The sequence below is a fragment of the Leuresthes tenuis genome, unplaced genomic scaffold (assembly GCF_036924035.1).
Source record: "Leuresthes tenuis unplaced genomic scaffold, fLeuTen1.0.hap1 SCAF_12, whole genome shotgun sequence".
In the NCBI taxonomy this organism is placed as follows: Eukaryota; Metazoa; Chordata; class Actinopteri; order Atheriniformes; family Atherinopsidae; genus Leuresthes; species Leuresthes tenuis.
In genome coordinates this window covers 1,731,532-1,744,794 of record NW_027325366.1, presented here as the reverse complement: position 1 = coordinate 1,744,794, position 13,263 = coordinate 1,731,532, and the positions used below count along the sequence as shown (strand labels likewise).

General features: G+C 47.5%; 1 protein-coding gene across 1 annotated transcript in view; it reads right to left on the bottom strand.

Moving 5' to 3' along the window:
• The window catches only part of clasp1a (cytoplasmic linker associated protein 1a), a 73,283-nt gene that overhangs the window by 20,096 nt on the left and 39,924 nt on the right, over nucleotides 1–13,263 (bottom strand). Inside the window, exons 20-27 of the mRNA XM_072397815.1 lie at nucleotides 6,335–6,442; nucleotides 5,883–5,909; nucleotides 5,209–5,373; nucleotides 3,743–3,901; nucleotides 2,454–2,516; nucleotides 1,788–1,891; nucleotides 1,412–1,435; nucleotides 754–998 (exon numbers count right to left, since the gene is read on the bottom strand). Coding sequence (XP_072253916.1) covers nucleotides 754–998; nucleotides 1,412–1,435; nucleotides 1,788–1,891; nucleotides 2,454–2,516; nucleotides 3,743–3,901; nucleotides 5,209–5,373; nucleotides 5,883–5,909; nucleotides 6,335–6,442 — 895 coding nt within the window. The remainder of the gene's footprint in view (nucleotides 1–753; nucleotides 999–1,411; nucleotides 1,436–1,787; nucleotides 1,892–2,453; nucleotides 2,517–3,742; nucleotides 3,902–5,208; nucleotides 5,374–5,882; nucleotides 5,910–6,334; nucleotides 6,443–13,263) is intronic.

Sequence of the window (13,263 nt, the reverse complement as noted above, 5' to 3'; positions counted from 1 at the left end):
ATGAATTATTTGACCTGCACAAAATCAATTTAAGAGCAGAAAGTTGCTCCGTGTTTGACTGTAAGAAGGTCGGACCGCAGCCATCCTCCTCTCAGAATTCAGCCTGTGGACACCACAGAGCCGAGCGGCATTATTCAAAATGTCCACCACTGGACTCGGCTTCATCTAAGAGCACCGAGGACGGCGCAGTGTGTGGGATTATAACAGGTAACATTCGGAGAAATCCGGCAGAAATCTCAATGTTACTGCAGCTTAATACTGCAAAAAGCAGACATGTTGATGTGAGTGAAAAGTATCCTCAGTATGTAGGATAGTGTTAGACACCAACCTGGCACCTGTTTGCAACCAACCCAGCAAAAATGAGTTGAAAAGACATAATTTTCAGGCCATTGAAAAAAAAAAAAGACATCTTTCTCAATATTCATGAGCCTCATGAGCCCTCAAAACTCTTAGTTTTTATTTGCCAGAAATCTGACATTCCCTTTGATGACGGAGGGTTGAAACTCCCCAGCATTTCCTCTTCAACCTGTCAGGGATTTGGGGTCTTTTTTTCAGACAGTAGTTGGGTTTTAAAGAGATCAGCTTCTGTAGTTTGTAACCAACGCTGGCATGGCAGTGTTAAAGCTTCTCAGACTCACTCAAGCAGCACAGAGAATCTTTAAAAATATATGTAAAAGTTAAGCCTATCTCATGTAGGACAGCACATTTCCCACTTACAGTCCGGTACCACAGACTCAAAAAGCCTCCACCCACCTCAGTATTCTTTGGCTTTTGAGGAGGTTCTGGAGGCCCAGCAGGCCCTCCTTTCTCTCTGACCAGTTGGAGCTGGCACAGTGGTTCAGGACCTCTGCCACATCCTCCGTTTGGCGGAGGTAATGGGGGATGCCTCCGTTTCGTGAGCCATACGAGCGCTCTGAGCAGGCGCTGGATGCATCACTGTTGGCATCGTCATCAGAGTACATGCCAGGAGATTCGTACCGCCGCCTCAAAGGCTTCCTCTGTGGAGAAGGGAAGAACAAAGGCGACTTGTAGAACATACAGCGTAGAAACTCGCAGCCTCGAGGAAAGAATCTTTGGAAGAAAGTTGCCAGATGCAGTTGGTTGCCATGCAGAATTCTGTGCTGTTTTTAAGAAACTTTACTGTCAAGTTTGATGCATAGAGTATACAGTCAAATTAAAAAATGAGCCGGTCAAACTGTGGCAGAATAAAGCCACACTCATCACTTTAAATGCAATGCAGAGGAAAGCATGTCAAACAGAAGAGGCTCATCAGGAAAGTGTGGAACACTGGAGGCAGGCGATAGAAAGAAGGGCAGGAGGAGAGGATGAGCCAAGCAGCTTCAATGCTTTCTGAACTGGATTAATGTGCGATGGCGTGGACACACAAAGAGGATGTAAAATGAACAACTACCTTATTTCTGGAGTCTCCTAACAGCTGAAGTAGCCAAGAAAGAAAGGAGAGAGGAGAGTTTTTAAAGGAGGTTCAAGGAACAAGTACAGACTTACTGGGCATGAAGAAGATCTGTGATTATTAACACTTCAGCTGATCTATGCTACTGGTTCCTGCATTCTTAGCAAAGCTAACAAAAAAGTGAAGATTTTATAACGTAACTTAAATTCAATACCAGCAAAGACATTGTAATGCATCCGATCTTATCACAGTCAGGGAGTTTTTGATAGTAAAAGAGTCATCTACATGTTAAATGATAAGTTTCTACACTGATGGTGGCAGCATTTTGTTGTCAGGAGGGACGGAACTGTAAAGGCAGACTGAAAGAGCAACTTACCAGCGCATCAGCCACTGCTGCCTCCACCTCGGTGCCAGTGTTGAGGACCCTCATGGCATTAACGGATGCAGAAATTCGTGCTTGGTGAATCAACCCATAACGATCTGGACCAAACGCAGTGGAAAGAAAACAGGTTAGAGAAGCTGTGTGAAGAAAGCAACGTGGTTATTAAAACTTACCTCTCTTAGCTGGGTCCCTAAGAGGACTAAGTTGGCGTGTCTTTGAACATAAAGCTCAATTACAAACTGAAAAGATCACTAAAAACCCAACGAGCACAGGCATGTACTGCAGCTACTGTACGCTGATCCCAGCATGACCCAAACACGTCAGAAACACCACAGGCACAGATGCACAACGAGCATGAAAATGGAAACGTTTCAAATGAAAATCTTCTGCAGCTGCCACAGTCACAAAAGAACTTAAAAGAAGCTAAAAAGGGTTGTTTGAATTAAATCCAAAGTAAGCAGAAAGTAAATGACAACATCTACATGCTTGAACTGTCTATTCTTGTGTTTTCAGACTAAAACGCTGTCAAAGGGGGTGTACAGGAATGGATTGATGGGTGCTGCCTGCTGTCATTCCACAGAAGCATGCTCACACTGCCTCTGAGGCCTAAACTGGGAGGAAACAGAGAGGGGCTGTGAATATGGGGGTCATGCAGGTCACCTGACTGCCCGTGAGCTTCTGCTGTGGAGAGAGCGCTGGTTGAACGGGAGTGACGTCGGGAGGCTGCAGGGGACAGGAGAGGTGGGCCACATCCAGGCCGAGGGGTTAGTGTGAACGAAGAGGAGCAACACCCAGAGCAGAGGGCGCTTCCACCCAGATGCACAAAACATGTTACCACGGCAGCCACCAACACCCCACCCCCTTCGCCTTACCCCCTGGAAGTCATCTGACCGACACAACGCGCCCAACACTTTGAGAGGACACATATGCCCCAACTGCCAATCGAGAAATGAAACAAAGAAACAGAAAACTCGCGCGCATACAGCAATCTGTTCAGCTGATGAATGGGCTTTGAGAGCTTGGCCTCGACTCAGTTCACTCCCCTGAAAGTGCTTCCTTGGAGCAGCAGGCTGTGAGTCACTGTGAAGACTGACACCATATTTCTTTCAGAACTCGTGTGCTTTACCGGGCCCTTGTTTCACATCATCTTTAACAGATAAATTCACCGCAAGCATGCAGAAAACAGCAGCCTGCAGGTTAACAGCCTCAGTGAGTTAAAATGTAGATGACAGCATGTCTTACTGAATATTAAACTACTTCTGACGCCGTATGTCACAGCTGGAATGTATTTTCATGTACAAAACTCATGCTAAAGCAGCTCTCTTCTGAAGCATATATTGCATCTTTCTACACATTAAGTCAGGTATTAACACACAAGTTGCATTTTAAATTCCTCTGTGATTTTTCATACTGAGACACACTGAACTCTGCTTCAGCTGTAGTTATAGCGAGCATCCATCAGTCAGCTGTAAGAGGAACGTGCAGAATTTAAAAAACACGACATAAGGACAACTGAGAGGGACAAAATGGTGCTGCTCAGCTGACTCTTCCTCTTTAAACACAGGGCTCGTGGTTGAGTCTTGACATACTTTCTCCATAGCTGCATTACAGATCCTTCGGCTCTTCATAATAAAGTTACTGAGAAAGGACTTCAGGGGAAGAAGTAGCACAAGTGGTACAACAGCAGCCTCTGCAGTGGTTGTTCATTCGCTACACTCAAATTCATTAACTATGACACCTCTCGGGTACATTTCAAAGAGAATAGAATCAAAATAGTCTTATAGAACAGCAATGCTCCCTGAACCCAGAAAGACACGGTTAGTGCATGCACAGAGGGAAATGGGGGACAGAAAGGCTGTAAGACAGCACAGAGAACAGCAGACATCACATGAGGGGGCACGTGGGAAAGCTCTCTGGGGGGACAGATCGCACAGCGCTGCTGTACTCACCCAGAGGAGCGAAGCCCCGTGCAGGGCTGGTGTCGCGGCTGCTCTCGCGACTGGTGTCGCGACTACAACCTTGACTCATGCTGGGACGGGGAATGCGGCTCCGGGCTAGCGTGCGGTAGGGAAGAGCAGCAGGAAGAAGAGCTTTACCACACAGGCTGGCTGTCAGGACAACAAGTTAGGTGTGAATGTCAGTGTGAGACGGTGAGATCCAGACAGAGGAGAGCCCAGACAGGTGGATGTGACGAGATTAAATCCCTGGGTCTGGCATAAAGAATGGTTAAAGTGAACAGGAAACAGGTAGCCCCCTTTGGGATTTACCCAAAGAGACTTTCCGCAGCAGTCCGACTCATTAACAGAAGATCTGTGCCAGAAATTCACGCAGCTCTGGATGGAAATTAATGCTGTGACACTGGCTAAACTTATCCAAATTATGTCATCACTGTGGGCTGAAGGTCTTTTTTTGGCCAGGGGCTGTATTTGTTAGAGTATATCTTATCAAAAACAGCTCACAGACAATCCTACTGCGGATTGGAAGGTAGAGATCAATAGACAGACAAAGTATGGAAGTAAAAGAGAGAGTGAGGTGAAAGCAAACAGCGAACCAGAGAAAGAAGCAGCGTGTGAGTGAGAGAACTGCCAGGGACGGTTAGACGGCCTGTGCACTCCAAACTGTTTCACATGTGTTGGGATAAACATTACACACATTAAGAAGCATTTCTGGGCTTTTACCATCACTGATAACGTCAGAGCTAACAATGAGCTGCATGGAAGGAGGCCAGCAGTGAGGCTCTGTCAGAGGGGACAGGGTAGAGTTAGAGTGCAGGCACAGAGGGACGTGCAGAAAGACAATAAAAGGATAATAATCCAGAGCTTGGATTTATTAAGAGTTGCTTTCTTTTTTTTAAAGGTAACTTTACTTTCATGTAGAGGCCCAGTCAGATAAACCCAAACACTAAAAAAGATCAGATAAACAATGTGATGGTGAAGGATCTCAGTTCAGCAGGGGCAGCAACACAACTGTTCGGCTTTGAGACCAAACAAGCTGCAATTAGCAGCCGATGCTTCATCAGCAACGGGAGGCACCAAGGGAGTCGTCAGAACTTTGGACATTAAAAGGACGAAACCCGACTCTTTATCAGCTTCTCTTATCAGGCTGTGTGTTCATGGGCTGCACAGTGGATAACGCAGCTGCAGTGGAACAATGTTCCAGTCATGTTAGCCTCCTTATTTGTCCTTTGTCTCACGCTCACTCAACTATAAACTGCCTGTTAGCATTAGCATTCTGATGTGTTGAGTGGAACCGTGCACAGGTTTAAGCAGAGCCTGTGTAAGTGTGTTGGACGGTACAACCACAGTCATGTATGTGCACACGTTTTTAACTGGCTCAAACCAACTCACGGATCACAAAGAGCAGTCGTGGCATACAGCCCGTTTCTAAAGACAGAGCAGTGAGTGCCTGGCCTTACCGAGGCCCAGCCGGCTGGGGCTGGTCTCTCGGCTGCAGCCCTGGCTGCGAGGGATTCTGCTGCGGCGGTCTGCTGGCGTGGTCGAGGCCGGCGCCGTGGCTCTGGGGATCCGGCCATAGCTGCCATGGCTGAGCAGCTTGCCCGGGGAGCTGGAGCGACTGCCAGCTGTCAGAGCAGAGAGGACAAACACAGAGATCATCATCAGACAGAAAACTAAAATGGGAGTGTTTCAGGGTAATCTAACACGTGGAAATTTACTGCAAAGACAACACAGTTTATGTCCTCGAACAGTCAAATACAGACACTGTAGGCACAGGTGGAGTGGGGGGGTGGATCCTTGTTCTAACTCTAACCATCACTAACCACTGTGGGGAAAAACATGTACTGTGGCACCAGTGAGAACACGATGCTTTAACTGTGAAAAACAACTACAACAGACAACAAAATGGCTGACAGCAAACACTCCCAACCATTTCTAACACAGTGGGGGGGCTGGGGGGGTAAATAATAATCCCAAATCTAAATGATCTATAGCGAGGCATGCTGCTACCAAGTATGTGCTGAAAGCAACAAAAAGAGCTAGAGACTGGGAAGGCATGCAGAGGGTGGTGTGCTTAAGGGCAGATTTGGGGATGAGGTGTCTGTCTTGTGATTGGATGAAGCTGAGGCCTTACCACTGATGGGATTGGCTGATCTGGATCCTGGGTGATGGAAGCAATAGGCAGGACAGGGTGGAAATCAAGAACGGTCAAAATGAGATAGTGGGGAACATGTTTATTGATTTGTACCCAGCATGCTCTCTGGGTGGCTGTGGATCACTCACAGATCCCAAGAATATATATATAGAGACATCAAAACACACACACACACGTGTGTATGACAGACTGAAAGCACACATACTGTGCATGCATGGAGGTGCACACACACACACACACACACAAATAATCAAGATTAACAGGGTTTTTTCCCCCAGGAAGCTGGAAACACACTCAGGGACAGACGCTCTCAGCACACACAAAGACATTATGTTGTATGATCATGAAGCCGAGTGAAGCACAGTGAATACATTCATTTATGCTGCTGAATGAGATTTATCTTCTGTGTATGAACCACTGTGTATACATACGCTGAGACTGGGAGACCACTTTTGCCCGGCTTCGCCCCCTGTTGTCCACCACTGATGTGCTAGCTCCGCCCACGCTGCCTGAGCTTTGTCTTCTTGTGCGAACACGACCTGATGATGATGAAGCGAGACAGCGGAGGGAAGAAAAGAAGAGAGGAGTGAATTCAGCAGCTGGGAATGACTCCTAAGTTCACCCTAGCCTTGGACAGAAATGCTGGAGGAGGGAAAGTCTGGAGACAGAATGAGGAAGACCTGGACGAGGGGACAGAGGGGAAATCACACAAACATGGGCTTTATCGTTAAAAACTATTTCACGGTTCAGTTTACGGTATTACCCAAAAAAGTTCCTTAAAAGGGACATAAAATGCCTTCTTATGTGCTTGTGAGCATATATTTGGGTTTCTGAAGTCACTCCCAACTCAAAATGTGCTCTGAAAAGACGAGCAGGAGGTGCAACGCCTTTCTCTCCTCGGTCTGTAGTCGGTTAGTTCACTTAACTTTGGAAAGAAATGAGACAACATCGCTGCACCGGTTTCTGATTGGATTACAGCCAGAGGAGGAAACCCAACTTCTTCCTGGCATTCTTAGCTTGTTGCCGGGGTCGGTGTCATTGATAAGCTTGCACTGTAAGACTTCTGAACAGTAAACTAAGTGGCTGGCTGTTACTGCTCCATCAGTGCTGTGGTGTTCCAACAACCTGGAACTGCGCCTGAAGGAGGCATCAGAACCAGAGCCAGCCAGGGAGTGTCCATTAGTTTGGAGTGTGTGGTCTTTGCCTGCAGTGGTGAGTCCAACAACTAAGCTTTGGGCTGCAGGTGACCACAAGCTTCAGTTGCTAACGATGCTAAACAATCTGTTTCCCCATCTGGGATGAAGCATCAAAGTGTAACATTTCAACGTGTTACCACAGCAGGGCTGCCGGCATTTAGGATGAGCTGAGAGTGAGAACCGTTGTCTGTTATAACCATTTCTTATCTGAAATGATTTATGCACTTTATGGACTTTATGGACACTTTATGGCCACAATCAAACTAAGACAATCAATCTACTTTATGAGAAACCTTCACAACATGACTTGGAGAACAAAAAAGAATGGTTAAAAACTTCTGGATGAATAAAACGAAAAGCTGACAGCAGATACAGAGCGACAGAAACACAATTTAGTGTCACCAGGCTAACTCTGCTGTCTGAAGCAAGCGGAGAGAACAGCTGATTGATCGGCTGCATTCTCAGAGCAGTATGCACGGACACAACTTAGATTTAGTGCTCCTCTGTGTTGCTGTCGGCTCTGTCAGTCTCTGCCTTTTACGCCTTTAAGCAATCTAACATTTTTTTCTTAATCCAAAAGAAAAAGTGTGAGAAAAGTGCCAAATGTATGAGTTTCACAGTCAGAGCTGGCAGCTAATCCGCTAATCAGAGGGTGTTTTATTGTGAAGGACGGGGGACTTGATTGTCTTACACTCACACAGATAAATGACCTGTGCTGCATGTCATAACACAACTGAAAGAACATCTGTGCAACACATGTTGAACAATCTTCTCACTCTAATATCTATTCCAGGAAGAGTGACAGTAACATGTTTCTAACCTCCCTCACTGCCAAAGCCCCATCATAAAATGCACTGAGATAAAGAGACGGCTGCTGGAAGCAGCAAGTCTGCAGGTTCACTGGAAGGTTTTATGGTAACTTGGAGATAAAAGCCATGTCACCTCCATCTGAAGGCGGCCATTACACAACACACCAATAACAGCATTCACAACATGGAGGCAAAGATAACAATGATTATACTGGCCGTCAAGCTAAAAATAACTCATTCTGAGGTGAAAAAGAAGCAATCACACCATGTATGTTATCCATACACCAGTTCATCAAGATCCAGCGTGTTCACTCTAACTCAGAGCTGCTTCTAACTGTGACCATGGAAACGGAGTCGATCTGACCTGTGGAATCTGCAGTAAAAATGGGATTTACAGCACAGATCCCTGCTGAATGTCATGAAACACTGGGCTGCATCTGAAGCAACCCTGAGGATACCCCACTCTGCAGACGCACATCTGTTGAGGCGTTAAAGACGCACATCTGTCGACGCGTTAAAGACGCACATCTGTAGACGCGTTAAAGACGCACATCTGTTGAGGCGTTAAAGACGCACATCTGTTGAGGCGTTAAAGACGCACATCTGTCGAGGCGTTAAAGACGCACATCTGTCGAGGCGTTAAAGACGCACATCTGTAGACGCGTTAAAGACGCACATCTGTCGACGCGTTAAAGACGCACATCTGTCGACGCGTTAAAGACGCACATCTGTCGACGCGTTAAAGACGCACATCTGTCGACGCGTTAAAGACGCACATCTGTCGACGCGTTAAAGACGCACATCTGTCGACGCGTTAAAGACGCACATCTGTTGAGGCGTTAAAGACGCACATCTGTCGACGCGTTAAAGACGCACATCTGTAGACGCGTTAAAGACGCACATCTGTAGACGCGTTGAAGAATCACATCTGTCGACGCGTTAAAGACGCACATCTGTCGTCGCGTTAAAGACGCACATCTGTCGACGCGTTAAAGACGCACATCTGTTGAGGCGTTAAAGACGCACATCTGTTGAGGCGTTAAAGACGCACATCTGTTGAGGCGTTAAAGACGCACATCTGTTGAGGCGTTAAAAAGACGCACATCTGTAGACACGTTAAAGACGCACATCTGTTGAGGCGTTAAAAAGACGCACATCTGTAGACGCATTGAAGACGCACATCTGTCGACGCGTTAAAGACGCACATCTGTCGTTGCGTTAAAGACGCACATCTGTCGACGCGTTAAAGACGCACATCTGTCGACGCGTTAAAGACGCACATCTGTAGACGCGTTAAAGACGCACATCTGTTGAGGCGTTAAAGACGCACATCTGTAGACGCGTTGAAGACTCACATCTGTCGACGCGTTAAAGACGCACATCTGTCGTCGCGTTAAAGACGCACATCTGTTGAGGCGTTAAAGACGCACATCTGTTGAGGCGTTAAAGAATCACATCTGTCGACGCGTTAAAGACGCACATCTCTCGACGCGTTAAAGACGCACATCTGTCGACGCGTTAAAGACGCACATCTGTAGACGCATTGAAGACGCACATCTGTCGACGCGTTAAAGACGCACATCTGTCGACGCGTTAAAGACGCACATCTGTCGTCGCGTTAAAGACGCACATCTGTCGTCGCGTTAAAGACGCACATCTGTCGACGCGTTAAAGACACACATCTGTCGAGGCGTTAAAGACGCACATCTGTTGAGGCGTTAAAGACGCACATCTGTTGAGGCGTTAAAGACGCACATCTGTTGAGGCGTTAAAGACGCACATCTGTCGACGCGTTAAAGACGCACATCTGTTGACGCGTTAAAGACGCACATCTGTTGAGGCGTTAAAGATGCACATCTGTCGACGCGTTAAAGACGCACATCTGTCGACGCGTTAAAGACGCACATCTGTTGAGGCGTTAAAGATGCACATCTGTCGACGCGTTAAAGACGCACATCTGTCGTCGCGTTAAAGACGCACATCTGTCGACGCGTTAAAGACGCACATCTGTCGAGGCGTTAAAGACGCACATCTGTCGAGGCGTTAAAGACGCACATCTGTCGAGGCGTTAAAGACGCACATCTGTAGAAACATTAAAGACGCACATCTGTTGAGGCGTTAAAGACGCACATCTGTTGAGGCGTTAAAGACGCACATCTGTTGAGGCGTTAAAGACGCACATCTGTTGAGGCGTTAAAGACGCACATCTGTTGAGGCGTTAAAGACGCACATCTGTCGACGGTTTCCAATAACTTCTATCGATGGGCTGCGAGGCTCTGCTGCGCATTGAAGATGCACATCTGTTGAGGCGTTAAAGACGCACATCTGTCGACGGTTTCCGAGGCTCTGCTGCGCATTGAAGACGCACATCTGTACGCACACTAAAGACGCACATCTGTACGCACACTAAAGACGCACATCTGTACGCGCACTAAAGACGCACATCTGAGGCGTTAAAGACGCACATCTGTCGACGCGTTAAAGACGCACATCTGTCGACGGTTTCCGAGGCTCTGCTGCGCATTGAAGACGCACATCTGTACGTGCATTAAAGACGCACATCTGTCGACGGGCTCCGAGGCTCTGCTGCGCATTGAAGACGCACATCTGTACGCACACTAAAGACGCACATCTGTACGCACACTAAAGACGCACATCTGTATGCACACTAAAGACGCACATCTGTACGCGCACTAAAGACGCACATCTGAGGCGTTAAAGACGCACATCTGTCGACGCGTTAAAGACGCACATCTGTATGCACATTAAAGACGCACATCTGTCGATGGGCTCTGAGGCTCTGCTGCGCATTGAAGACGCACATCTGTACGCGCACTAAAGACGCACATCTGTATGCACACTAAAGACGCACATCTGTCGACAGTTTCCGAGGCTCTGCTGCGCATTGAAGACGCACATCTGTCGACGCGTTAAAGACGCACATCTGTCAACGGGCTCCGAGGCTCTGCTGCACATTAAAGACGCACATCTGTACGTGCATTAAAGACGCACATCTGTACGCACACTAAAGACGCACATCTTTACGCACACTAAAGACGCACATCTGTACGCGCATTAAAGACGCACATCTGTACGCACACTAAAGAGGCACATCTGTACGCACACTAAAGACGCACATCTGTACGCACACTAAAGACGCACATATGTACGCGCACTAAAGACGCACATCTGTACGCGCATTAAAGACGCACATCTGTACGCACAGTAAAGAGGCACATCTGTACGCACACTAAAGACGCACATCTGTAGGCACACTAAAGACGCACATCTGTACGCACACTAAAGACGCACATATGTACGCGCACTAAAGACGCACATCTGTACGCGCACTAAAGACGCACATCTGTACGCGCACTAAAGACGCACATCTGTATGCACATTAAAGACGCACATCTGTATGCACATTAAAGACGCACATATGTACGCACACTAAAGACGCACATCGGTACGCGCACTAAAGACGCACATCTGTATGCACATTAAAGACGCACATCTGTATGCACATTAAAGACGCACATCTGTCGATGGGCTCTGAGGCTCTGCTGCGCATTGAAGACGCACATCTGTACGCGCACTAAAGATGCACATCTGTATGCACACTAAAGACGCACATCTGTCGACAGTTTCCGAGGCTCTGCTGCGCATTGAAGACGCACATCTGTCGACGCGTTAAAGACGCACATCTGTCAACGGGCTCCGAGGCTCTGCTGCACACTAAAGACGCACATCTGTACGCGCACTAAAGACGCACATCTGTATGCACATTAAAGACGCACATATGTACGCGCACTAAAGACGCACATCTGTACGCGCACTAAAGACGCACATCTGTACGCGCACTAAAGACGCACATCTGTATGCACATTAAAGACGCACATCTGTATGCACATTAAAGACGCACATCTGTCGATGGGCTCTGAGGCTCTGCTGCGCATTGAAGACGCACATCTGTACGTGCATTAAAGACGCACATCTGTACGCACACTAAAGACGCACATCTGTACGCACACTAAAGACGCACATCTGTCGACAGTTTCCGAGGCTCTGCTGCGCATTGAAGACGCACATCTGTCGACGCGTTAAAGACGCACATCTGTCAACGGGCTCCGAGGCTCTGCTGCACATTAAAGACGCACATCTGTACGTGCATTAAAGACGCACATCTGTACGCACACTAAAGACGCACATCTGTACGCACACTAAAGACGCACATCTGTATGCACACTAAAGACGCACATCTGTCGACAGTTTCCGAGGCTCTGCTGCGCATTGAAGACGCACATCTGTCGACGCGTTAAAGACGCACATCTGTCAACGGGCTCCGAGGCTCTGCTGCACATTAAAGACGCACATCTGTACGTGCATTAAAGACGCACATCTGTACGCACACTAAAGACGCACATCTGTACGCACACTAAAGACGCACATCTGTATGCACACTAAAGACGCACATCTGTCGACAGTTTCCGAGGCTCTGCTGCGCATTGAAGACGCACATCTGTCGACGCGTTAAAGACGCACATCTGTCAACGGGCTCCGAGGCTCTGCTGCACATTAAAGACGCACATCTGTACGTGCATTAAAGACGCACATCTGTACGCACACTAAAGACGCACATCTGTACGCACACTAAAGACGCACATCTGTATGCACACTAAAGACGCACATCTGTCGACAGTTTCCGAGGCTCTGCTGCGCATTGAAGACGCACATCTGTCGACGCGTTAAAGACGCACATCTGTCAACGGGCTCCGAGGCTCTGCTGCACATTAAAGACGCACATCTGTCGATGGGCTCTGAGGCTCTGCTGCGCATTGAAGACACATCTGTCGATGCATCAAAGATGCACATCTGTTTCTGAACAGCAGCAAAGAAAACAATCTTTGTTACCAACTACAAAGAAGCCTGCAGAGAAAAATCAAGTGAAAAGGCAGAGTTGGGTTCGACCACTGTGTGAGAAACAGAGTTTACGGGTTCAGTATCAGGGTTACAGTCACAGGAGGAAATCCATGCAGACAGTCCATGCAGAGTTCTACAGACCACTGGGAGGTTTAAAGAGAGGAGACAGATGAAGAGAAGATGTAAACATGTGACATCTGACAAAAACACACTCGTATATCTTCACATTCATGCGATCTGTGTGTGCAAATGCACAGAAACACACACACACACACACAAAGCTTACCATCATTTTTACCAGGAGTGCCATCTTTAGGGCATTAATGAAAGGCAGTGCAGCAGAGAGTGGGAGAAGAGGCATAGAGCAAGACATTAGTAGCATTTGAAGCAGGAACTGGAGTGTGTCGGTGAGCAGGAGACCTTATCGTTGTTACT